General features: G+C 41.9%; 1 protein-coding gene and 1 pseudogene across 2 annotated transcripts; both read right to left on the bottom strand.

The window, feature by feature from the left end:
• Nucleotides 1–2,833: 2,833 nt before the first annotated feature.
• Nucleotides 2,834–4,777, bottom strand: LOC102744910 (ribonucleoside-diphosphate reductase subunit M2 pseudogene; annotated as a pseudogene).
• Nucleotides 4,778–14,109: 9,332 nt separating this feature from the next.
• CDKN2AIP (CDKN2A interacting protein) lies at nucleotides 14,110–17,758 on the bottom strand. Of its 2 annotated transcripts, none has more exons than XM_006749550.2 (3): nucleotides 17,263–17,706; nucleotides 16,672–16,802; nucleotides 14,110–16,238 (listed from the first exon to the last, which is right to left on the bottom strand). In XM_006749550.2, the coding sequence occupies exons 1-3, from the start codon at nucleotides 17,532–17,534 to the stop codon at nucleotides 14,893–14,895; spliced, it is 1,749 nt and encodes a 582-aa protein (XP_006749613.1). In that variant the 5' UTR covers nucleotides 17,535–17,706; the 3' UTR covers nucleotides 14,110–14,892. The 2 variants fall into 2 exon arrangements, with proteins under 2 accessions (XP_006749613.1, XP_030876629.1); XM_031020769.2 differs by having other exon boundaries at nucleotides 15,980–16,238; nucleotides 16,703–16,802; nucleotides 17,263–17,758.
• Between the last annotated feature and the right edge of the window lie 9,909 nt (nucleotides 17,759–27,667).

Raw genomic sequence — 27,667 nt, 5'->3', positions numbered from 1 at the left:
GCCTTGCATCAGGCTCCCTGCTCAGCAGGAAGCCTGCTTCTCTCTCTCCCACTCCCCCTGCTTGTGTTCCCTCTCTCGCTGTGTCTCTCTCTGTCAAATGAATAAATAAAATCTTTAAAAAATAATAAAATATTTTACTTTTAAGTAATCTCTACACCCAACATGGGGCTCAAATGCACAACCCCAAGATCAAGAGTTGCACACTCCACTGACTGAGCTAGCCAGGCAACCGCATAATATTCTCTTATGATTGTATTTCTGTGGTGTTGGTTGTTATTTCTCCTCTCTCATTTGAAATTTTATTTGATTCCCTTTTTTTCCTTGATAAATCTGGCTAGAGGTTTATCAACTTTAGTGACTTTTTTCAAAGAACCAGGTCCTGGTTTCATTGATCTGTTCTATTGTTTTTTTTTTTTTTTAGTTTGTATATCATTTATATCTGCTCTAATCTTTATTATTTCCTTCCTTTTGCTGGTTTTAGGTTTTGTTTGTTGTTCTTTTTCTAACTCCTTTAGGTGTAAGGTTAGGTTGTTTAAGATATTTCTTACTTCTTGAGGAAGGCCTGTATTGTTATATACTTCTCTCTCAGGACCGACTTTGCTACATCCCAGAGGTTTTGGACCATTGTGTTTTCATTTTCATTTGTTTCCATGTACTTATTTCTTATTTCTTTTTTTTTTTCACGAGGCAAAAACGTTTATTCACTTTTGTGTTGCACAAGTGTAAGAACCACATAATCTGGATTGATTTTAGGTAACAATCATTTAAAAGATAGAAAGCCTCAGGACGCCCAGGTGGCTCAGATGGTTAAGCATCTGCCTTCGGCTCAGGTCATGATCCCAGGGTCCTGGGATCAAGCCCCACATCGGGCTCTGTGCTCAGCAGGGAGCCTGCTTCTCCCTCTGCCTGCCTATCTGCCTACTTGTGATCTCTCTCTCTCTCTGTCAAATAAATAAATAAAATCTTTAAAAAAAAAAGATAGAAAGCCTCATTACAGAAATTTTTAAATCGACTATTTGACAACTTATACAATAAATGAAGAAAACTGATGATAGAACAGGCCAGTGATCAGCCAACACAATACAACAGGTTAACAAATGCAGCCAAAGGGTCAGTGTGTATCATCTACCACCTTCCATGTAACATCTTGGCTGGGTTTTTTTGGGGGGGGGGGGAGGCAGGGAGAAGGCGGGGGAACACAGAGGCAGGTTGATTCAAACTAGCCCTATTAAGTATATTTTTATACTTCATTCTAAAATTATGATGTGAATAGAGCATGTATTTATACAGCTCATGCAACTAGAATTTTCTCCTGAAGGTCAGGAATCCAACAAGGTGATGCTCAGATTGGGGCAGATGCTGGAAGTAACTGCACTGAACTCTATCTGCTTCAATCATGAACCGCACTAACTGGGCAATTATTTCAAAATATGAACCACAGATATAAAAGGACCTACACAGAAAAAAAATTATTTTTTCTAATTTAAAAAACATGTAGTAAATATAAATGGATTCGGTCAACAGTATCAACTTAAAAATTCAATCAAATTGGAATAAATGCTCAACTTCTCGGGGAGCCTACTTCAGTCCTGGTGGTGCCACTTACCTGGAGCAAGATCCTCAGTGGGGCATTTCATGCAAGGATGATTGGGAAATTAATTTACAATATCATCTCAGATCCTATAGCTAAGGGTCTAAGGATCTTCAGTAAGAGCTTGAAACTGGGGAAAATACGATTTGAGAAATAAGAGGATGCTGCCCCTTGCACGCCCCCAGGTGACCATCAGTCAGCCTGCATCACACTTCAAGGTCCAGTGATTTAAGTTAGAAGCTCCTTTCCCCTCGCTTTCATTCCATGACACTTGACGACGTGGCCTCCAAAATACAAACCACAGCCTGTCCTCTTTGTGGCACCAACTGGCTAATACCTCAAGATGTGCACGACTGACTTTAAAGTTGATTAAAGAGCACATCCATTCATTCTAGAAAATAAAGAATAGAAATAATGTGCTTCATCTGCACAGGTTTGACGGACTTTGGTCACCTAGTAAATTCCAGACTGGCTCCCATTAGTGGTCAGTAGAAGGCTTTGCATTTGGGCTAGAAACCAAATTAGGTTAAATCAGGCCTTTGTTGCGACAGTACGTTTGTTTATTTGAACTATGTTTATTTGTGGATAAAGTGCCAGTTTTAGGGCACCTGGGTGGCTCAGATGGTTAAGCGTCTGCCTTCAGCTCAGGTCATGATCCCAGAGTCCTGGGATCGAGTCCCGCATCAGGCTCCCTGCTCTTTGGGAGCCTGCTTCTCCCTCTGCCTCTCTCTCTCTTTCTTTCTCTGTCTGTCATGAATAAATAAATAAAATCTTTAAAAAAATAAAAAAAATAAAGTGCCAGTTTTATATACAAATCAGTAAGTAAACTTTAAAATCTGCTTTGAAGCACCAAAGGGGACACCTCCCAAAGGCCTTGGAGTAACTGACTGATTAATCTTGCTGGATCAGACTCAGCCTAGGGTCCCCACACTATGAGCCTTGACTGCCACTAAGAGCCACGGTGAACTCTTGGACAGCCATCCTCCCTGCAAAAGCCAAACACGGCCAAGATCTTTCCTAAGAATCCGAGTAGCTTTTGTCTCTGCTTCTTTCTAGGTGAGACAACTAGCATCACTAATCAACAGGCTTGCTTATGAGGTGCTACACAGTTTTAACAATATTATTAATGAACATTATGGATATTTCATAGTGTATCTGGTTTGATACACTTCAAGTAGCTGATTTTTTTTTTTATGAGAAGGAGGGGAAAAATCAGCAAAATAAGAGCACATCTTCATTCACTTATAAGTCAGTATCCACGGTAAAAGAATTCTTTGTTGGACTTGACATCACTCCTATCCTCTGATACTTGCCTCCTCTCTTCTCAAAGAAGTTAGTCTTCCCTTCCAGTGAAATATTCTCCATAAGGTCAAATGGATTTTCTACTCTGGAAACCTTGCTAAAACCTAGTTTCTACCTAAGTCAGTCTGCCATGAATTCAATATACTGCTTTATTAACATGCAGTTCATCCCAATGAGCTTCACGGGCAAGGCCTGTGGGAGGAACTCCTGGTCTATCCTAACAGCATTGATAGTTATTTCCTTCACTCTCTGCTCTGAAGGTTTATGGACCAGGTGTTTGAACATCAGGCAGGCAAAGTTATGGTGTAAACCCTCATCTCTGCTAATAAGCTCATTGGAAAACCGTGAGGCCAGGCATCAGGCTGCATTTCTTGAGCCAGAATATCGACGCAGAAGAACCAAAAAAGGAGATTCCTTCCGTGGCAGCAAAGTCCACATCCCATTCCCCGTAGGTAGCCTCTTTGTCCCCAACCCAACACAAGGCCCAATCTGCCTTCTTCCTTCCACAAGGCATTGTCTCGATGGTGTTGAAGAGAAATTCTGTCTCTTTGGAATCTTTAATATAAGTGTCAGTGAGGAGACTACACATCTCAGAATGGATGTTTTCCATGGCAATTTGGAAGCCATAGAAACAGCAGGCTTCTGTCATCTGAACTTCTTGGCCACACCACTCCACCAAGTTTTCATTTACTGTGCCAACACTCACCGCAAAGAAAGCCAGAATGTGAACGTGGGGTATAAAATCTCTCTCCTCAGGCTTCAGCGATTCCCAGTGTTGAATGTCCTTGGAAAGATTCACCTCTTCAGCTGTCCAAAAGGAAGCCTCAGCTTTCTTACACATCTGCCAAAGGTCATGGTACTTCATAGGGAAGATGACAAAGCGAAGAGGGTTTTCTGTCAGTAGGGGCTCGTCCTCCACGCTAAGGGCAAGTATCTTAGTTTTTGGCTCTGGGGCCTCCCAGAAGATCGTCCTGGTGGTCTTGCTGGCCAGCACGCCAGACCACTGAGGGCAGGGAGCGGGAGGGTGTTCTCCTTGTCCTCCAGGCTGAGACCCTTGAGGAGCGGGAACTGGAGCTGCTGCTGCAGCTGGGGGTCCAAGATGGTGGCCAGTGGGAGGCAGAGGGAGAGCATGGCCCAGCAGGGCATGCTTGCAGGTCCTGGGACTATTTATTTTTCCTTTTATATCCTGGTTGACCCATTCACTGTGTAGTAGCATGTTATTTAACCTTCATGTATTTGTGGTTTTTCCAGATTTTTTCTGGTGGCTGACTACTAGTTTCATAGCCTCGTGGTCTGAAAAGATGCATGGTATGACTTTGATGTTTCTGAATTTGTTGAGACTTGTTTTGTGGCCCAATATGTGATCTATTCTGGAGAATGTTCCATGTGCACTTCAAAAGAATGTATATTTTGATGTTTTAGGATGCAGTGTTCTGAATATATGTTAAATCATCTGTCCCAGTGTGTCACTCAGCGTCATTGTTTCCTGGCTGATGTTCTATTAAGATGATCTGTCCATTGATATAAGTGGGAAAAAAAAAAAGTAAAGTCCCCTATCGATTAGTTCCTTTATGTTTATGTTATTGTTTTATGTATTTGGGTGCTCCCATTTTGGGTGCATAAATATTTACAATTGTTATATCTTCTTGTTGCATTATCCCCTTTATTATTATATAGTGTCCTTCTCTGTCTCTTGTTAGTTTTTGTTTTAAAGTCTATTTTGTCCAAAATAAGTATTACTACTCCGGCTTTCTTTTGACATCCATTGCATGATAGATGTTTCTCCATCCCCCCCCCCTTTTTTTCTTTTAGATTTTATTTATTTATTTGTCAGAGAGCAAGCTCAAGCAGGGGGAGCAGCAGACGGAAGGAGAAGCAGGCTCCCTGCTGAGCAAGGAGCCCAATGTAGGACTCGATCTCTGAGATCATGACCTAAGCCAAAGGCAGATGCTTAACCGACTGAGCCACCCAGGCACCCCTCCATCCCCTCACTTTCAATCAACAGTTATCTTTAGGTCTAAAATGAGTCTCTTGTAGGTATCTGCTGGCTACATTCTTGATGGTTTAACTTGTCCTTTGTTTCAATGAGTGACCTTTCAATAATTTTCGTTTTGCCATTTTAGAGTTAACTTCTGTATCTTGAAACAAAAGAACACTAACCGATATAGGCACTCAAGAAATGGTAAGATGGGACAACTTTTGTGTTAAGCCAGTTGACAAACGACAACAGGAGCCCTTAAGTGGGGACTTGAGTCATCAAAACTGATGAGTTAATTTGAGGCCCCATCTGATAAGTGCATTTTGTACCCTAAACTCAAGGAAAAGTAAGAATCAAATCAATCCACAAAATACAAATATTTTTTACCACTAAATCACTGAGGCAATTACAAAGAATATGCTTCTGGAACAAAAGGCAATTCCAAAAGAGGCGGCCTAAAAATGCTTTTGAAGGTGGTAGACTAATGAAATACAGATATTCTTTCCAAATAAAGATACTTTTTCTTTGAAGCACACAAAATTTGTGTTTTGTAAATTTGCTGTTAAAAAAAAAACCACATAACTGATTTTAGAAGTATACATATTATCTGGAGCAAAACCTGTGCTACCATGTTCCTCATGAACACTTCCCTTTCACCTCTTTAGGATACTTGCAATGAAATATTAGATACTTGAAGTCAGCCAGTGTGATTTTTCAAATGCCTAGGATGTATTTAACCATTATGGCTATGAAGAATGTCCAATCATGTGTTTTAATAATTATATATGCCCTTTGGCTAGTTGTTCAGCTATAAATGTTACGATGTATCTGGGGCACCTGGCTGGAGTCAGTAAAGTTTGCGACTCTTGACCTCAGAGTTGTGAGTTCGAGGTTCCACGTTAGGTGTAGAGATTACTTGAAAATAAAATCTTAAAAAAAAATTAAGATGGGGAACACCTGGGTAGCTCAATTGGTTAAGCATCTGACTTTTGATTTCCATTCAGGTCATGATCCCAGGATTCATGATCCCAGAATCCTGGGATCAAGCTCCACGTTGGGCTCCCCACTCAGCAGGGAATCTGCTTGTCTCCCTCTCCCTCTGCCCCTCCCCCTGCTCTCTCTCTCTCTCTCTCTCTCACTCCCTCTCTCTCTAAAATAAATAAGTAAATCTTTTTAAAAAATAAGATGTATCTTGCTCAACAATGAGAAGTTGACATTTGACATTAGTGAGATCAGTCAGGCAGTAAGTAAAGGAAGTTAAGGCAAGGAGCACTTAGTTTATAGCTCTTACCACACCCACCAGCCTCATTATGACAAAGATGCAATTCTACTAGCCCTCAAAGAAGTCTTGAAAAACTCAACAATTTGTTTGCTATTGTAGCTATTACTGTACTTCTATTATTTGACCCTTAAGAGAAAGTTCTTATTTAAGGATACTTGGAGGAGAAAGAGGCTCCCTTAGTAGACTGTAAGGATTAAATGGCAGAGAAACTACTTGTGATCAGACATCATTTAAAATGGGTATATCCATCTTAATTACATCAATTTATTGAGCTGCACTGTGGAGCTCATTTTTAAGCTATACCACTTTCCATTCTGCATCTTGCTCAGCAGCAAGGCAGTCAACACTTGTCATTTATGAAGTTAGAAGGCCAACATTCTTAAGATAAGTGGTGGTGGTGAATTCGAATCTCTATATGGTAGGCAGAATACGGACCCCCAGGTACCATGTCCTAATCCCTGGAACCTGTGAATATGTTACATTACATGGCAAAGGAGAATGAAGGTTGCAAATGGAATTAATAAAGTTGAACAGATGATCAACTCATCAGATGATCTTAAAATGGGGAGATTATCTATGTGAACCTAATGTAATCACAGTGGTCCCTCTAAGTGGGAAAGGGAGGCAGAAAGAGTGGAAGAGTAGGTGGAGATGTCAGGGGCAGAAAAAAAGATGTGACAGCAGAAGCAGGGTCAAGGTGATGCCATTTGAGGACTCAACCCATCATTTCCAGCTTTGTAGATGGAGAAAGAGGGTAAGGAGCAAGGAATATAAGCAGCCCATGGAAGCTGGAAAAGGCAAACAAACAGATTCTTCCTCAAGGTCCCCAGAAGGGAACACAGAACTGCCAACAACTTGATTTGAGCCCCTGGAGAACTGCATTAGACTTCTAACCTACAGATTTGTATTGTTTAAGCCACCATAATTGTGGTAACTTTTTATAGCAGCAGTAGAAAATCAGTATGTTGTTAATATTTTAGTTTGTCAGTTGTAGGTCAAGACTCAGTGGGAAAGCTTTGCTTTGATATGTGATGGCATAGATTCCCTTACAATAAGGGATAGAATTTTAAATTCTAAAAAGCCACCGAAGTCTACACAAGTTCATAGGTCCATTGGATGGGAACAGAGTTGATTGAGCTGATCTTGTATTATTTTCTATATACCAGTCTTTCCCCTCCTGCTTTAAACTAACAGAGATCAAAAGGGGTCAGCGGGGTGCCTGGGTGGCTCAGTCGTTAAGCGTCTGCCTTCAGCTCAGGTCATGATCCCGGGGTCCTGGGATCAGCCCCGCATCGGGCTCCCTGTTCCTCAAGAAGCCTGCTTCTCCCTCTCCCACTCCCCCTGCTTGTGTTCCCTCTCTCGCTGTGTTTCTGTCAAATAAATAAATAAAATCTTCAAAAAAAAAAAGGGGGGGGTCAGCAATTTTCTCTTTCACTATTCTCCCTGAACCAACATCACACTGAAATTTATGGGATGTCCAACTTCTGAAGTACGTACTATCTTCCGTGGTTTTAGGAAGTAAAACTCGTAAAACTTTCCATTTATGTTAGCTCACCTCAGCAAAGCTAATGACCAAGAGAGAATTAATGGAGCAAAGAAACAGATCAAAGGGAAACTGAGAGAGGGATGGGGGGTTACATCGAATGTGCAGAAGCAAACCTGATAATTAAGGCACATTATCTGTCTGTAGGAGAGAACACAGAGCAGACTCTCAGGGTTATTCCATACCTGAGCTGACATAATTCTTCATCTGCCTAATTCCTGAATTGCCCCCAAGCTTTGTGAATAGAGAAAAAAAAAAAATCCTTAACATAACCCAAGTAGCCTTGCTTCACCTGATATGATTTGATTTTAGGCTATTGTCTTAAAATAATTCTTCCTAGAGAAGAATGTGTTGGGCAAAGTAACTCATGACCAAGTATGTATAAATAGTGCCCCCAGCGTGGTCAAGTACTTTAACATATGCTACTCCCAAGAACAGTTTGTTAGAATTTATATGTTACCCATGCTTCATAGAACCACTAGTATTTCAAATTATTTTTTAAAGTAAGATTTTTTTTTAATTTGAAAGAGAAAGAGAACAGGAGCAGGTGGGGGGAGCAGAGGGAGAGGGAGAAGCAGACTCACCGCTGAGCAGGGACTCCTGAGGCAGGGCTCCATTCCAAGGACCCCCAGATCATGACCTGAGCCAAAGGCAGACACTTAACTAACTGAGCCACCCAAGCGCCCCTTAAAGTAAGATTTTAAAAATAAGTTTATTCATATAGCAATTTCATGGATTCCAAAAAGGGTCACCTTGTCCCACAACTCCAAGGGATATCATTCATTGTATTAAATGACATCCATTGTATTCCATTGAATGATGCCCCTGGTGTTGTAAAACTAAGTGGCTCTGGATTTAAGGTCCTGATGCCTTCAGTATTTCTTAATCAAGCCCTCTTCGGATCTCTTGGACCCTTCTAAGTAGTGATGCATTCTTGGATTACAGATGGGATAAACAAGGCAGGCTCACTAAATGAAAACTCTTACTCCCACCTCTACATTACTGCTAGTCGATGTTCATGCTATAGGCTAGAGATCAGGACCCACAAGTCTCAGAAGCCTGCTTCCTTCTTTACCCTTCTCCTCCTCAAAATCTACCAAGGCTGGAATGAGTGGCTTTTTACTTCCTTGCTATCCCTGGTATGGACTGCCCTAAAGTCATATTATCCTCTCCTTCCCTATAGGAGGAATTCTGCTATAACAGCAGAATGACTGCTAGAGAATGTGAATTACGGGGGGAAAGGAACAAATATTTTCAAAATAGTATCTTTATCTTGCCTATATCATATTTATCTTGATTGCATTGAATATTTTGAAATGAAAAACAAGGACAGAAGGTGCACATACTTTACCCCATTGGTTTCTCAACTGCAGGTTATGGAGAGTATTTGAGAACTCCCTCATTAAATATGGTCCACTATCAGTGCACACAGGTAAGATCAACTAGAAATGCTTCCCTGGACATCTATCAATTTTTATTTCATGAGAACCGGTTTTTTTTTAGTGTACAAAAAAACCTTAATAATATACAAATGGTGAAGAGTAATGAGACAGGATTCATAAGGTAATTTGTTTCAACCACTGATTGCATCATTGATTATACCGTTGCTTCTGTGAATTGTCCCTTCGAGTTCTACAAATAGAATGTCTAGAAAATATTTTCCAATGACTATTTCAGATACATACTTGAGCAGTTTCCTTTAAAGTTTACTTCTTTAGAAGCTTCCTAATTTAAATAGTCAAATAAAATTTCTCAAATTTTCCTCAAAGTCTGATTACACTTATTATTTTCTGGAACATAGGAAACAAAGATCATAGGACAGCTTGTCTCACTGGTGTTCACATTCACTGCCCCAAATTAGAACCAAGTCATTGCTTAGTCTTCTGTGAGAAACTGGCTTGAGGCCCTGCTTCAGCATACACTAGTTCTGTGATTTGAGGGAAACAATTCAAAATGGTCATCAGTTTTTCGTTTGTAACACAGGATCAACAATACCAACCCACCTCATGGGGTTCAGGGAGGCTTAAATAAGACCTAGGTAGGGGCACCTGGCTGGCTCAGTCAGTAGAGCATGTGACTCTTGATCTTGGGGTTGTGAGTTCAAGCCCCGCGTTGGGCATAGAGCTTATTTAAAAAAAAAAAAAAAACACAAAAACCATAGGCAAACCAACAACATTGTAGGCACCAAATAAATGGTAGCTACTCACATGGGAGTGCTTGCGGTGCTGATACAGTTTTATTTTGTGAGCTAGGTAATGTTATATGGACATTCAATTAATCATTATTGGACTTTATGGATCTCCACAATTATACTTCACAATAAAAAAGAAAGAAATGGTAGCTATTTTTAGTGTTACGCTTTACCAGGGTCCCTACTAATTACAAAGTCTACATGGTAGATTGCATAAAAGCAGAGTAGTTCCATTTTATAGTAAACTGGTGACTTTCTAATACCTGTTGCAGGAGGAAGCGATCTACACTGGGCCTCATGGTTGTTAAACCCCTTCTGCTCATGGTCCGTAGAGATGCTGCAAGAATTGAGGAAGGTAGAAGGAATTCATTGGTGGCCACCCTCCTTGAACTAAAGTAGTTCTGCTCCTATCTGTTTTATACACACAGGGCTCCCATTTTTCTGAGGATATATGGTGAAAGGAAAGTTTGAAAACCACAGATTACATATTCAAAACTAGGGTTTTATCATTTCAGTGTCCAAGCCCTGGTAAACTGATTTACATGACAACAGTCATAAGGGAAACACTAGACAATTCTTATCATTTTGGCATGTCTGTACATTCCTTTTCAAGTGATATACATTCCGCTTCTATAGAATAGTTTTATAGTTCAATGTATTTACTGTTTATGTTGCGATAATTTAGTTGCTTCCTAATGACTGCTAAGGTAGATTCAGATTCTACTCATGAAAATTCCAAAATCACAAAACGTATTTGATTGCTTCCTGTTAAAGTACTGGCATATGAAATCCTACTTTCCAAATAAATATCCTGTATGTAACCATTCCTTTTTGGTATTACATTTTTTCCCCTTTCCAAGTTAGTCCATTTAGTTTGGGACTTTTTCTACCAACTACTCATTTTTTTGCTCTATAAACAGCAAAGGAACAGATAAAGAAATCTTGACAAATTAATGTTCATTTGCAGGTAATAATCCTCCTTCAGTCTTTTTTTTTTTTTTTAGAAACAGAAAAGTAGAGAGAGGTTAAAACTGGGAATACAGAAAGCAAAGTAAAAATGAATGGTTCTAGCTGGGTAACAACCAAGGTGCATTTAAGAAAGCCAGGGAAATGTGAAATTTCTACCAATATCTTTCTTGTGGAGTAGTGGGAAAATTAATGGGCTTGACAACCCCTGCACTTCTCTTTTTTTGTTTAAGTGGTAAAAAGCTACAAAGAGCATTTCTATTCACTAACTACATTAAATATATTTTTTTAAAGTCATGGCTGAAATGGATACCCAGAGATGTGCTGGTGAAGTGAGTCAATGTAGGACTTTAGCACAATTTTTGAGGAAAAAGCCTACAAATTGCCCTTAAACTACAACACAATTGTAGGACTGACCTGGTTCCCAGTTGATGCTGGCTTTGGTTACCTTCTCACTGCCATTACTCAGGGATCTAAACAGCAAGGAGAAATGTGTACCAAAAAAAAGCTGCACTTAGTAGGAAAAACGATGGCCCTTTCATAAATAAATTGGAGCAGGCTTTTTATATGTATTTTATACAGACATGTATATATAGACATGTATATACATGTGTATATGTATATAATGCATATAAAAAGCCTTGGGGGGGGGCGCCTGGATGGGGAATTACACTTACCTTATGACAATCACCCTAGCCAATGGAAGCAGTGGCAGGCCCCAAAAATTTGGATTAAAAATTCATGACACCATTCTTCAAAGTCAACTAACTTTACCTTTAAAAAATCCTGACTTGAGCACCATCAAGAAAAATCAGTTTTAGAACATCATCTCACCTCAATTTAAGGATGAAATTCAGTATTTCCCATCTTTTTTTTTTTTTTTTAAAGATTTTATTTATTTGAGAGAGAGAGAGCACATGAGAGGGGGGAGGGTCAGAGGGAGAAGCAGACTCCCTGCCGAGCAGGGAGCCCGATGCGGGACTTGATCCCGGGACTCCAGGATCATGACCCGAGCCGAAGGCAGTTGCTTAACCGACTGAGCCACCCAGGCGCCCCCAGTATTTCCCATCTTGATAATTTATTCACTCAGTGCAAGTGAGCAAGAGCCTGAGCAGGGGGTAGGGTCAAAGGGAGAGGGAGAAGCAGACTCCAGAAGCAGGCTTCTTGCTCAGGGAGCCCAATGTAGGGCTCAATCCTAGGGCCTTGGGATTATGACCTAAGCCAAATGCAGACACTTAACCGACCGAGCCATCCAGGCACCCCTTTAGGGCTTTCTTTAAAAACAAAGTTCAGGAGTGCCTGGGTGGCTCAGTTGGTTAAGCGTCTGCCTTCAGCTCAGGTCCTATCTTCGGTTCTGGGATCCAGCCCCACATTGGGCTCCCTACTCCTCCGGGAGCCTGCTACTCCTCTCACCTCTCCCCCTGCTTGTGCTCCAATAAATAAAATCTTAAGAAATAATAAAAAAACCAAATTTCAGTTGCACCCATAAGGGCTAATTCCCCAGTTGAGGATATTCCAAGACATGCAAGTGTAAGGAGGATTAAGAAACAGAAAAGTTCCTGGGGCACCTGGGTGGCTCAGTCGGTTAAGTGGCTGCCTTCGGCTCAGGTCATGATCCCAGAGTCCTAGGATCGAGCCCCACATGGGGCTCCCTGCTCCCAGGGGAAGCCTGCTTCTCCCTCTCCCACTCCCCCTGCTTGTGTTCCCTCTCTCGCTGTGTCTGTCAAATAAATAAAATCTTAAAAAAAAAGAAACAAAAGAGTTCCTGATGTGACTCATTCCAAGGAAATGAGGCTTTGGAAAGATGTTCTGTCACCTGATAAAACGTAGAAAACTAGAGTCTGGGGGATTTTTAGAAATGTTAGTATTTAGAGAAATGAGAAAGGTAACACAGTAGGAGCTTATGCTCTGCAATCAGATGTGGGTGTGAACGCATTCTTTGACCAAATTACTTTGTTTCAACTGAAGAATTGGCCAAATGAGAATAGTTACTCATAAAGTTGTGAGGAAATGAGCATACATACATAAGCAATTAATGAACTACAGTATATTGCACTGTACTGGACAGTTTAAGTGTATTATCTCCTTTAATCCTCATTGCTCTTTGAGACAGCCATTAGTCCTATATTACAGATGGAAGTCAATATTCTGTATTACAGATGAAGGTTAAATTCCCAAAGGGAGCCAAGATTCTATCTCAAGAATAACAGATTCCTACCCAAAGCTTGTTTTCTTCTGCACTATACTATCCTGAACGATTGTAAAATATGCATTTCTCTCATATCAGGGATTCTTTATTTTTATTGAGCATTTTATAAGCTTTTAGTAAGGCCATAGCAAATAAATGTTTATAAATTAATGTTTTTACACTAAGCAACTTCCTCCATTTCTACCATATCAAAAGGTTACTATAATTTAAAATATACTAACTTGAAACAAGCCAATTTAGGAAATTAGCAAACCACCTAATTAGATACGTTACAGAAATTTATCCTTTATAGTATTTGGCTTACTTTCCTGGGAATCATTGTCCCACAAAATAACACATTCCAAGACTTAGGATAATTAGAAGTGCTTTCATAACATTCATGTTACTGCTTCTCACAACATATAAAGGCAACCCATTTACAGAATATGGACTTTGGTATCTAATTGAAACATCCTCAAAACTGAATCATTAAAGATTATCTGGTAAAACGAAAGCTGACCCTTTCAAGTATGTATCCTTGTCTAGTTCTAGAATGTAAAATAGAAGTATCCTCTGCATACTTAAAATTGTGCTCCTTATGTTCAATTTTCCTATTCCAATACAACTAGCATATAAAAGGTCATTTCTTCATTTTTCTCTATACATCATTGCCACCACTGCTCAATGTGCAGCAGCTAGACAGAAGGCCATCAAGGTAACATTTTGGGCCGGAATTTGGAGAAAAATGAAACAGAATATACAATAGAGTAATAGTCGGAATCACCTAACAGACACAGGATTCCATTTCATTATTAACAAATGTAATTCAACTGAACAAGCTCATTTGAGCTGCACGTGGTTCTCCATTGTTCCCAGTATTCGTCTAGATTTGTAAATTAAAAAAAACATCTAGTTCAACTAGTTCTAGATTTGCAAACTCTAACTCCTCTATCCATAAAAAGTTGTCTATCAGCTATGAAAAATCACCTGATTGTAATTTATAACGACCAGTAGTGGGAAGCCCATTTGCAGGAATTGGTTCTTAAAGGGGGGGAAAAAAAACACGACTTCTTGAAAAGGTAAAATAGCTTAAAGCATTTAATATCTAAACAAATCAATCTATTAACAGTAGTCACAAAATATGCTTAATATAGAAACCCACATTTATGTCTTTAAGAAAAAGTGTAAATTGTATTTTACCTCAAACATAAATTAACCCACTTAAAGAATCTGCAGCGGTCAAAATCATGGTGAATTTTAAACAACTTCAGAATAAAATAACCTTAAGTACTTTATACTGCTTTATATCTAAAAAATGCTTACAACTTCTCATAAAAATAGTCTGAGGCAACTATTTTTTCTTTTATTCTTTAGCAGACATGTTCAACATTATGGGCAACATTTTTAAAACCTTAAGCTTCACAGACTTTCAGACATTCAAATACTATGGTCCCCTTTTCTTTGATGTGGAGGTTTATTCAGCTAGGAAAAAAAAAAGGCATGGTAGACAATTTAATACATTTTCACCAAATTGAAAGTAGTACAAAAGTTTTAAGATTCTACAGAACTACACATCGTACCTAATGGATCATTAAAAATAGAAGACAGTATTTTCTTCAGCAAATAAAACAGCATACTGGTATGCTGTTAATGCATACTTTTTAATATGTACTGTCATTCATAAATTATTTACAACTTCTACTGTGTGAAGAGAACTAGAATGTAAATTTTCTGCAAAACTGGAAAAAAGCAATACAAAATTTGTGAAAGCCTGTGTTTTATATTATACAAAAGTAAGCCAGTTTTTCTCTTCAAATACCAGACATGATATGCAGTGGTATTTTGGACATATTATAATAACTCTTGAGGATGTTTTAATGCTGGCGGTAAGTTTACAGGCCTTGACTCTTCATCAAGGAGTACCAGATCTTCTATTTCACTGCCTCTGTATTTCCTTTTACATATCTTTACCACTACCTTCTTCTTGAGAAATAACTTCAGTGCTTCTCTTGATGCAACAGCTTTTGCATTTTCTTTGCTTTTTCCACAGCCAGTGCCCAAATACACAGACTTGCATCTCAATTCACAAACAATACTTTCTTGAGAGCTTTTATTTTGAGGCAGATCTGCTAGTTCTTTTAGTGGAACAAAAAACACATCCAGTGTTGCCTTCAGAGCTTCAATAGCTGCATTTAGGAGCTCGCCATGATTCACACTGGGACTAAAGCCACCAACAGCTACCAACTTCCATGCCACCGTCTTATACAGTCTGTTGAAAAAAGGTTGTTTCTGTTTCACGTCTTCATTGGTTAACTTGCAACAAGAAAATCTGACAGAACTCTCACTTGACTGTGAAGTACTTTTAGAAGGCAACTGTGATGTGCTAGTCTGAGAACTACTCTTAGAAGCCAGCTGGGACACACTGGCTAAGGAAGTGCTTTTGGAAACTAGAGATCCACTGGTTTGGGAGCTGCTCTTGGAAGCTAACAGTGACGCAGCTACCTGTGAAGTGCTTTTGGAAGTCAGCATCGATGTACCTGTTGATGTGCTGCTCTTGGGAGTTAGTAAGGATGTGCCTGATGAGGAACTATTTTTAGAAACAGATGGTGAAACACTTGCCTCTGAACTAGTTTTGGAAGTTAACCCACCTGACGCTGTCTCTGAACCAGGTTTAGAAGACAACAGTGGCAACTCTCCTTCTGAGCTTCCGGAGGAGCCCAACAAAGGCACCTCAATCTCTGAGATGCTTTGAGAAGCTGAGACTGAAGAGCCTTCCAGAGCACTCTTTTTAGGCGATCCACTTTGTTGTCTGGAATCAGCAGACTGGGTCACATGACTATTCACACTGGATTTCAACAACGAAGAAACAATCGATGCTGAACCGTGCTTCTCTGGAGCTTCTGATTCAGAAGCTTTTCCAGACCCTGCCGCTGTTACCTGAGAGGAAATGCTGCTGCTTTGGCTGGAGAGAGACCGATCTCCATCACCTGTAGAGCTATTCTGACTCGAGGTGCCAGAGCTTCGAGTGGAGTTCCCACTACTCTCTGATTTCGTAGATGGCCCTGTACATGCTGAGCTGTTTTCCTGCTGAGCTGATGCACGTTCTGTTTTGGCAGAAATTTTTGCATGATCTTGCTCAACTGCAGAATTGTTTTTTCCTTCGATGATTCGTTTTTTTGCTGGCTCTTCTACCCCTTCTAAAAAGAAGGAAAACAGACATGTGACTAAGTCTAGCTCATACATATCAGCTGAAAATTTACAAGACAGATACTTGTTAAAATAAAGACACAAGGCAATAATATTTCAGGGCTAGTAATTTCTTTAAAAAGTGCGGAATAACTTCATTAATTTCTTAAAACAGTGTTGAATGACATCATTTAATTTCTAATATTAAAAAGATCAACAGCATAAACAACATTTGACACTTGAAAATCTAAAGCAGTCAAAGGAAACTATCAAAATCAGGGCCTAAAACACACAGACACATAATTTAGGTTTAATATTCCAACTTGATTAATAACATTGTAAAAATTCTAGCTTGTTAAAAAAATTAGTAATAACAGTAATTCCTAATGATATCAAACTTATGTTCTAAACTCCTATGTATGTTCACATCTATGATCTGCTAACCATTGCTACTCGATATCCCTCTTTTCTTCACCTTGGCAACCAGTTCGTCTCTTGTTGTATGGATTGGAGCATCTGTCACTTTGATGCCTTCAGCCATACTAAGTATTTTATCCATAACTTTTTGTGGGTACCTGAAAAAGAAAAAGACGCTTTTAAAAAGTGTTTTCTCTAAGGTCCTATTTCGGGTGTGCAAAAACAGGCCACAGGAACTGCATTTCCTGGTTGTAATCAAGAAAGTCTACCAACCGCCAGGAACTTTCTGTTTCCTGGAACCCCAGAAACAAATGCGCCAGGGCCTGGGAGGCGGGGTCCTTCCTCACCAATCCTTAAATTCGGCGTCCACCACGAGCGCGTTGTCAACCAACAACCCCACCAGCCGCCCCCGCCCCCGCAACGCCCCCCCCGCCCAACCGGGGCAGGCTGTTAATCATGTCGGCTTTTGGCAGAGACACCCTTCTCACCCTTAGAGGGCAGCCAGTCCTGCAGATTCCCGCGCTTCACAACTTCCCCCTCCCCGCGGAGGCTCCGGGCCCCCGTCCGGGGGCGAAAGACAAAACGGGGAGAGCTGCTCAGGGACGCTTCCTCACTCACCGGCACCCGAGGAAGACGTGATTCGCCCAGGCCATGGAGAAGGAGATGAGCTGCTGCAGCTGCCGATTGCGGCTCCCGCTCTCGGCGTCGGCAGCTTCCTCCGCGTTAGCCGCGGCATCGCCTCCAGTCGGGGCCAGGTCGCCGGCGTTGCGGAGCAGAAACTCTCGGCGGTGGCGCCAGTGTTTGTCAGTCTCGCCGTCGCAGCGCAGCGCCTCCACCCAGGCGGCCACCCGCGGGTTCTGGCTCAGGTACTCCGACACCTCCTGCGCCATGTTGGGCCTGCAAGTCGCGGAGGCCGCGAGCAGACGCTGCACCGGGAAAGAGGCGGGGTGCGCGGGGGCGAGCGGCCCTGTCACTGCGGCCTGCACCGGCGGCCCTCCACAGAACGCCCCTCGGGAGGCCCAAACGCCAAACAACAGCGCCCGGAGCAGCTGAACCGCCCACTTCCGCCCGCCGCCGGCTCCTTCCCTTTTATAACCTCGCCGCCGCCGAGCGCCCGCGCGTCCTTCCGGCGCGAGCCGGTTCTCCCAGGACGCTTTGCGGCGCCCGGGCGGCCGCGACGCAGCGGCCCGGCCCGGCGGCGGAGGGGCGCCCGCAGGGGCGGAGGGGGAGGCGGGGAGCGATCGCTCGCGCCTCCCGCCCCGGGAGGGCGGGCCGCAAGTGGGTTCGCCCGGGGCGCCCCGGTCTCCGGCGCCAACCTCGGCGTTCCGGCTCGGCTTTGTGACGCCGCGCGCGCTCCCGCCGCCTCCCTCCCTCCGCCGGCCCGCCGCGGCGCGGGGCGTGGAGGCCCGGAAGGCCGGGGCGGCGGAGGGCAGCCGGGCCGGGGCGGGCCAAGGGCTCGCGTGCCGCCGCGTCCTCGCGGACCCCCAAGGCGCGGCTCGAATGCGAGGTGTGCGCGCCTTGGCCCGCAGACGCTTGTTTTGAGCGGGGCCGAAGTAAACAAAAGCTCGCCTCCATCTTTTGATCCTGTCAGAAAACAGCTTCCGGCGCTGTTTTGAATGTAGACGAGCGGAGCCTTCAGAGGCCGTCCCAGACGCGGGGCATTTAGGAATGTTAAAGAGTTAACGTGTGAAATCGTAATAATGATAGTAAGGTCAGACGATTAGTCCAGTTCGCTGTGGCCCGTGGAGTCGTCTTTGAAACTCGCCCTTGCCCCGCAGGGTTGGGTTTGGTGCCCCGCGCGCAACTCTGGCGATCCCGGCTTCCTCTCGCCTGGGGTTTTGGTCAAAAACAACTGCGCCGAGGACGATCGTAGTGTTCCCTTAGAGTAACAAACAGTAACCCCCAACTGGACAAATAGCCAGGAGGCAGCATGGAAAAGTGCCCCAAACCTTAACCCCTTAGAGCTTTTTTTTCCGTTGCCTTTTTTTTTCTACTTTATATTGTCCACACTTAGGACCGCCGGCTTATCGTTATGCTTCCAATTTCAGGTATATGTGTTTTCAAGATCAATACCTTTTAGTAAGTTAAAATAAGTGCTGTGCAATAATGATAAATTACGAAGTAAAAAAAAATTTTCCTTCCATTAAATGTTTGTGGGCTTTGATTCAAAAATGCTTGAATCAGAATAATCAAGCCAAAAAAGTAACTTAAATTGGATAAGATTTTTTTAAACGTAATTTATATACATGCTGGAATAATCAACGTCCAACTGGTACATGAAAACTGCCCGCTTTTCTGTTATTTTACGAAGTGAAACTTCGTAAAAACATTGGCACAGAGGAGTTTTGAAGCTTAGGATTTTGCTTCTATTTTGTTCTTCTCTCCTTTTCACTGAAAATTTCTGAAACTTGAGAGGGGTGAAAGGCCGCAGAAATCTGGCAATTTAAAAGACAAGAAATGTTACGGGTTTTGCCTTCATGAATTCTCTGGCATGAGGGAAGATGGCAAGTAAAAGAATCTGTGATTACATACCTATGTGTGCATTTTAAGCCAAGAATTTTCTCACTTATTTTCTTGTTCCCACGTAGTCTTCTTCCTATGGGTTTCATTGCCTTGAGGGGAGAATAGTGCCTGAGTTCCAATATAATTTTCATTTTATTTTATTTTATTATGTAATGTTAATCACCATACATTACATCATTAGTTTTTGATCTAGTGTTCCATGATTCATTGTTGGCGTATAATACCCAGTGCTCCATGCAGACTGTGCCCTCTTTAATACCCATCACCAGGCTAACCCATCCCCCCACCCCCCTCCCCTCTAGAACCCTCAGTTTGTTTCTCAGAGTCCAGTTTCTCATGGTTCCTCTCCCCCTCTGATTTCTCCCCCTTCATTTTTCCCCTCCTACTATCTTCTTCTTCTTTTTTTTTTTTTTAAACATATAATGTATTATTTGTTTCAGAGGTACAGGTCTGTGATTCATCGGTCTTAAACAATTCACAGCCAATATAATTTTTTTAAAGTTAAAATAAAAGCAATATGGTCTGAAAGCTGAAGTACTTTTCAAGAGCCAGGGGCTTGAGAGAAAGAAAAGATACATGTATTTTTTTTTTTTTCATTCTTAAAAAGTTGACTTTACATAGAGATTCAGGGCATAGACCATGGACCACGAAGTTAAGAAGAATGGTATATATTTAAAAAAAAAGAAAAAGAAAAAACCTTCTCACCCTGTGGAGACCAATTCCTTTTTGGGCTGTGGGAGGAATTCAGAGGAAAAAAGGTTTAAGAAGAGAATTTAGGAAAATTAGTGTGAATGAAGGAGAAGGGTGGGGGGGTAGTGTTGGCTTGTTTGGACCTTTGGGAGAAGAAAACCCATTTAGTGCCCTGAGCCATCTTGGGTTAGCCTTTAGAAGAGTAGAAATGAGCACAGAGAGAGCCTTTTATTGCTCTGATAACCAACTGTACTGTACTGCTCCCTTCCTTTCCCCCAACACACGCGCGTGCACACACAAACACACACCCACACACACACACACACACACGTCTCTCACAGGTCCTAGAGGAATCCAAAAAGTTCCATAGTGAGAGAGGAATGCTGAGGTGCCTCCCAGGCAGCATGATCCAAATGAGGCTAGAGGATTGGATGGCCCGGGCTGCAAAGGAGGTAGCAGCTAGTTCTCAACAAGTCATCAGGCCCCTGAGATCCACATAGGGCCAAGCAATAGGGGAGAGCCCTCAAACTCCCCACCGGTGACCAATGTGTGCTGCTTGTACTGGGAGATCAGACAGTTCACTCTCAGTAGATCCAACAGGGAAGAAAGCATGGAAAGAGAGAAGTACAGAGACGATGCTAGGATGACACCCAAGCCTCTCCCCCTACCACTGCCCCCACAAGAAACCTGATCAGAGGAGGACAGGGAGAAAATCCTAATAAACTGAGAAATATCCACCATCACCCCCCAAATTGTGTTTTAAGCCACAAGTGGCTGAATTCTCTTAATTTCATGAGATTAAGTTTTCCACTACAAGGAGAAGCACATCCATTAAAACTGTAGTCTCTGAAGAAATCCAGTAAAAACTCCCGTGGCAAGCTGGCCTTTGTGCAAGATGGCTCCCCCATGGAGCAACCTGAAAGATGGCTCCCGCTCTTGAGGGTGACTGAAGAAACAAGCGGAGGACTGAGGAAGCATTTGGCATGAAGGGGTGCATGTGGAGTGCGGTGGTCTGTGTAAAGCAAATGCTCTAGTCAATGTCACGGCTGAGGTTATAGCTTGACCTGAGAAATATTCCACACTGAAGAGAAAACTTTTACACCAAACAATCCATGAGGTCACAAGTTAGACAAACCACAGTGAAAAGATGAGGTGTCCTGCAAGTCAAAGAAGAGAATGTTTTAAGAAGACAGTGGTCCCCAGTAGCTGGGGGAGAAATCAAGGAAGAGGAATACTGCTATTAACGGATGTAGAGGTTGGAACCATTGGTGAGCTTAGCAAAACCATTTGGTGGAGCGATGGAGACAGACTCAACACTGGAGTGAATTCAAGAGTAGGAAAAGGAGACGTTTGACTGTGAAGGAGAGAAGAGAGGGGAAGATGGAAAGGGTCATGGCGTCCAGACAGCTTTTAGTAAGATGCGAGTAGCTTGAGCTCGTGCATCTGTGACTGGGAGGAACCAGTAGAGGGAGAGTTTGGGGATACTGAAGGAAAAAAGGGTAACAATTTCTGAAGGAGTGGGAGGGACATGGATTCTACACACAGGTAGAGAGATTAACCTCAGGTCGGAGGAGAGACACTTCCCCGTTTTCAAAGAAAAAAAGTGTTTGTAGGTTTGGAGGTGGGAAGCTGAGATGGAGCCCATGTGATACAGAATGCTGGAAATGGACATTCTAGATAGGGAGCAAGCTGCCTAGATGAGCAGAGTTTTTAAAGTTCTGGCCAATTTTTAAAAATTATAAATTATACAGACTCCCAGAAATGAAACTTTAAGGGGAGATAAAAGGCATAAAATGAAGGTGAAAAATCTCTCCCCCTTCTCATTGATGCCTGGTACCACTCTAAAAATAACAGCTTTTATTTACAAAGTTATGTCATCTTCTATCTTTGTGTCTTTGGGTGGTTATTTTCGTAACTCTAAGTTACATGCTAATGTTTCTATTTCTTGATTTTTCAACTTTAAGAAGTACTTATTCCACCTTTGAATGTGAAAGGTGATGTCCATATCACTTACACTATCCCTTCCTTCTCCCAATTGTTGTTAGTTATATTTTTATTATTCTTTTGTTGGCCACCTGTCACACATTTAGGTATTATACTTAATCTTTAATTTCTTAATCTCTCAATTTTAGACAATCAGCTCTTGATTCCCATGTCATGTAAGAAAATTCTGGAAGATGGGGTGTCTGGGTGGCTCAGTCGGTTAAGCATCTGCCTTTGGCTCATGCTCTCTCTCTTTCAAATAAATAAATAAATAAAATTTTATTTATTGGAGCCCCAATAAATAAAATCTTTAAAAAAAAATTCTAGAAGCAAGACCATAAGGTAGATGTTTGGGCATTGAAAAAGTCTGGCTTGGGATGCCTGGGTGGCTCAGTCCATTAAGCGTCTGCCTCCAGCTCAGGTCATGATCCCAGGGTCCTGGGATTGAGTCACCACATCAGGTTTCTTGCTCAGCGGGGAGCCTGCTTCTCCCTCTGCCTGCCGCTCCCCCTGCTTGTTCTCTCCCTCTGACAAATAAATAAATAAAATCTTTAAAAGAAAAAAAAAAAAAGTCTGGCTTTCAGAGAAAATGCAATTGCTAGTGGTAACTTGGCAACTGGTAGAAAATTCTCAAGTGTTCCTATTTACCTGCAGGATTTGTGCTGTGTGTTTTTACATTAATCCTTAACATTAATAAATGTGAATCAATTTGTTGGCTGCTTTGAGATTTAAATAAGATTGTGAAGTTACATCCTTCATGGGGGTTAGTTTCCAAAATCAACATGTAAATGAAAGATATGATATGATTCCACTTTACCTTTTTCTGTGGCAAAACAATTACCTCAATTTTAGAAAGACCCCTTGGGCATCTACGGATGTGGAGAAGTGGAGAATTATGGACTTTGTCTACAGGCTCACAAATTCTAGTTTGATTAATTTTCATTGCAAGTGACAAAACAAATTATGATTTAAAATGGCTTCTGCTTAAACGCGAAGGGGATTTATTGGCTGTGTTTTTGACAGACTAGGGAGTAAACCATGGCATCCAAGTACTCGAATAATATAATCAGGAAGCCTGTTCCTCTTGATCTGTATGCTTTGCTTTTTCTGTGTCAGCCTCAATCTCGGGCAAGTTCTTCTTATATAGTGGCCAGATGGCTCCTAGTAGCCCACAGCGTGTACATTCTCTAGCTCGGCAACCTGAGAACTTCTCTTTCTTGATAGTTCCTGCCAATGTCCTGAGGTTCTTTTGGGAATCCATTTATCCCTTAAATAAACACTCTAGCCAGGGGTATGAAATATTCTGATTGCATAGGTCTAAGTCATGTGTCCACCTTGAGAATAATAAAGCACTTGAGCAAGGTCGGTATCATGCAAGGAAAAATAACAAACTAAATAGATCAAAGAATTAACACTTAAGGAAATGGAAATAACAGCCATATGAGAAGGATTACCAAATACCAGAAAATATTTTAAAGAAAGGATGGTAGTAAGCAGTTTCAAAGGACACAAGACAATTGTCCTGTGTGAGGTCTTTTTATCAGGATGACTTCTTTCCTCCACATCTTAGACAAAGTGATAAAATCTTTTTACAGCAATTCTTACATTTCTTTGTATAGCATTATATAGAGTCTTCCCGAAAACAATTTCATCTTTAGTCTTCATGTTTTTCCTAATGCTATCAAGATGAGGTGTTGTTATATGTAATTTCCCATCTCTGTGAAACTCTTTACCTGTGCCTTATGCCAGAATGTAGGAGATTTAAATCTAGGCCTGAGATACAGATAGAGATCAGAGAACAGTTCATATTTGGAAAAGTACAGTTCGAGTTCCCATAAAATAATAAACTTGATCTTGGCTCTTCAGAATCATGGAAGGTTAGAGCCGGAAGGGGACTGTAAGATTGTGTTTATTTTGTAGATGAAGAAACTGAGGGTCAGAGTGATTAAGTGATTGCCCAAGATCAAACAATTGGTTAAGGGAAGAGCAAGAATGAGAAACCAAGGAACATAGTCAGTATATTGACTTCTGGTCTAGAACTTTGGTCTGTCACATTTTGCTCCTTCGTGAAGTTTAATTAATCAGCAATTTCGATGAACTCACAAGGTGTAGAGGCTGCAAAAGTGAGCTACAACTAGTTAAATCAGGGCACTAAGATTATGACAGCAATAAACCACTTAGTTATTGGGCAATTTGGTATTGAGGAGCAAGAAGGATATGAACTTTGTGCTTCTTTGTACCCAGGGCTCCATTACGTGAATGCATGAGTGCCTTGAAACTACAAACAGCAGGAGCAGTAGAAAGAAATGTTCCAGAGAGATCTGGGAAGCCAGCAAGGGGACAGTATGTAGCTTAATTTAGTGGTTAAGAATATTGGCTTAGGGGGTGCCTGGCTGGCTCAGTCTGTAGAGCAAGTGACTCTTTTTTTTAAAGATTTTATTTATTTATTTGAGAGAGAGAGAAAGAGCATGAACGGGGGAGCGGAGGGAGAGGGAGAAGCAGGCTCCCCACTGAGGAAGGAGCCCCACACACCCTACATGGGGCTCAATCCCATGACCCTGGGATCATGACCTGAGCCGGAGGCAAATGCCTACTGAGCCACCCAGGCACCCCACACAAACGACTCTTGATCTCAGGGTTGTGAGTTCAAGCCCCACATTGGGTGTACAGATTATTTAAAAGTAAGATCCTAAAAAAAAAAAAAAAAAAATTGATTTAGGAGTCAGACATTCCTGGGTTTGAACTCTGTCTCTATTATTTATCACATGTGGCCTTGGGCAAATTATTTAACTTCTCTTGGGGCGCCTGGCTGGCTCAGTCGGTAAGCGTGTAACACTTGATCTCAGGGTTGTGAGTTCGAGCCCCATGTTGGGTGTAGGGTTTACTTAAAAAAAAAAAGTAATTTTTCTAAATCTCTGTTTCCTTAAACACAAAAAAGGGGTGTTCCCAGCACCTGTGAATTTTAAGGAATATAAATGAGATCATGTATATAAAGAGAATAGGTCAGACCTGGTACATAGTTTACACTCAATAAATGCACTTTAGAAACATGTTTCAGGTTTTATTTGGTCATGCGCAGTTGTAATAATTGGTTTCTTTATTTATACAAATAACATCTTGGCAAATGAACCGAGTTTAGGCAGGTACAAATCTCTTTCCACAAACTCAAGGTGCACAAAGAAATGTAACTATTTTTTTTTTAAAGATTTTTATTCATTTATTTGAGAGAGAGAGTGAGAGCAAGAGAGATCAAAGAGCGAGAAGCAGACTCACCACTGAGCAGGGAGCCTGATGTGGAGCTTGATTCCAGGACTCTGGGATCATGACCTGAGCTGAAGGCAGACACTTAACTGACCGAGCCACCCAGGCACCTCCGGAAATGTAACTATTTTTCTATGATTGAATTAATTTTGTATTTTTAGGTCCCATTTCACCAAGTAGTGGAGACAAAATTTCAGTCCATTCACGATTTGGAGTCTCCATTCCAGGGAGCTTACATAGTGTGGAGGCATAGACACTAAAGGTGGGAGGGGGCGGTCAAGGTGAGGAGTTCCCAGGCACCCCCTAAAACATTCATCTTTTTTATCAGTTTTTTGTCCTTGTAGGTCTATGTAGGCCACTGCTTCATCCTTCTCACTCCTGTGGCAGGGTCTCCTTGAGTCAGAGGACTCTCCTTGCTGTACTCACGCCCGTCTCAGGCATGGGGAACATCCCATGGCTTAGGGCACCGTGTTCTCTGTGAGGCTGTCTCAGGCCCACTGGCCCAGACGCAACCGGCAAACATTCTAGTCTACTCATCCATGCGTGCTGGGAGGAGGGGTGCTCTGGGTGTCTTCCAGCTTCCCTGCGTTCTTGAGGCATGGGTCATCCAGCTCAAGGACCCCCAAGCCTATTGAATTTTTCATCATCTGCTCCTCCCTCTGCAGGTCAGCCTAGGGAGCAGGGGGACAGGACGTGGGGGCTTTCTCGAAAAATGCCAACAGTTATTGTCTTGGTTCCGACCCTGCCCCTTCAAGTTCTCCTTTCCTGTGGGGAATTTCTCATCGGTATCAGAGTCTGGTTCTTTATCTAATATTCTTCTACCCTTACTGCTCTTATGTCCTATCTGGCATTCTGACCTGCAAAAGTCAAGACTTTGCCTCTTTACCTTCTGCATTCTTCCCCATCTTGCAAAAGGCAGCGGCCACAGAACACTCCACAGCTCGAGGACTAGCCAGAGGGTTATAAAAGTTAGAGCCGCTTCTGGAACTCCAGAGGAAAATGGGGACAGGGAGCATCTTTAGCCATATCTACCAAAGCCCCCTCAGATTTTAATACTAGAGACTAATTTTAATTTTTAAGAAGCGGTTTCTTGGGGCGCCAGCAGGAAGCCTGCTTCTCCCTCTCCCACTCCCCCTGCTTGTATTCCCTCTCTCGCTGTGTCTCTCTCTGTCAGATAAATAAATAAAATCTTTAAAAAAAAAAAAAAAGAAGCGGTTTCTTTAACACCAACAGACGAGTAGGCTTGTAGTAAATTTGCAAGCTAAGAAGGAATATCTGAGTCGATGGAGTCATTCCTTTATTCCTTCATTTTAGCAAGTACCTATGAATTAATCCCTACCCAGGGTCACACTGATGACCAGTGTTATAAAATACTCTGGGGGAATAATAAAGCAGAGGGGCAGGAAAGAGTCCAGCCAGTGATCTAAACAGAAAGAACACACTGAAACCCGTGGATGGGCTACCAAAGGCAACATTTTAAAATTCCATCTTCTTCTCTCCTCCCCCTTCTATGCAACTGTTGGTTGAATAAGGATGAGTTTTTAAAAACCTCAATTAATTTTAAGGAAGGAAACAAAGTAAGTGTTTTTCTTCTCACCAGGGAAGGCAATTTTGATGTTAAACACCTCATTGATGGTGGTAATACTATGCAGTTAATTTTAAAGATGGGAACAAAAGAAGTGCTTTCATTCTCACTAGGGAAGGCAGTTTTAAACACCTCATTGAGGGTAGTACTGTGGAGCTCATTTGGGACTTGATAATAGCTCTTCTTGACAAGACAATGCCGAAAACACAGGGTGAAACCTACCAGCACTTAGACGAGTTTTCACCCCCACCTACTAGCAAAGGCACATTTTCTCTATTTCCTGAAAGGCGTGTTAGTCTGCAGTGCAATCCAATTATTTTCACAATGCTAAGTCCCATGGAAATGAATTCAGGAGCTTACCCCCTTGATTTCAGTGGGGCTTGGTGTGGTAAAATTGATTCCACAGGGCTTTGGTAGAATGAAGAGAAGGGGGAATTTTTATTCACATTTATGTATTTTTTCCAAGCTGAAGCTTAAGAGGATCAGAATGCTCCTTTCATCGCTGCCCCCACGAAATTAGAACTAATAAATAGGAAGGGAAAAGAACAGAAGTTACATTACCTGCGTGGCCCTGAATCTGCTCATTCTTGTTGGGGGGAGATCGGATTGCACTTTTCAGTAAACACATTAAGTGGAATCAGACATTAGTTGGAGGCTTCAGCTTGCAATTACAAGAGGAGCTTCAAGTGCTGGGACCACTCCCCTGCCCAAAGTGGGCGTTGTCCTTGCCTCAGTGGCTCCGGGTCCTTGGATTCTGGACCTTGTGTCACTTTTGGTTGTCTTGAAAGACAGAGATCATCATGTTGTAGCTCTTGGTGCAGAGAGAGGGGATGTAATATACTCATCTGAAAAAACACTGGAGGGGTGCCTGGCTGGCTCAGTCGGTAGAGCATGCGACTCTCGATTTCAGGGCTCGTGAGTTCGAGCTCCACATTGGACGAAGAGCTTACTTTTTAAAAAAAAGATTAAAAAATTTTTTTA

This window comes from Leptonychotes weddellii, chromosome 2 (genome assembly GCF_054177405.1).
Source record: "Leptonychotes weddellii isolate Sample4059 chromosome 2, ASM5417740v2, whole genome shotgun sequence".
In the NCBI taxonomy this organism is placed as follows: domain Eukaryota; kingdom Metazoa; phylum Chordata; class Mammalia; order Carnivora; family Phocidae; genus Leptonychotes; species Leptonychotes weddellii.
This window is presented reverse-complemented; position numbering and strand designations above follow the sequence as displayed.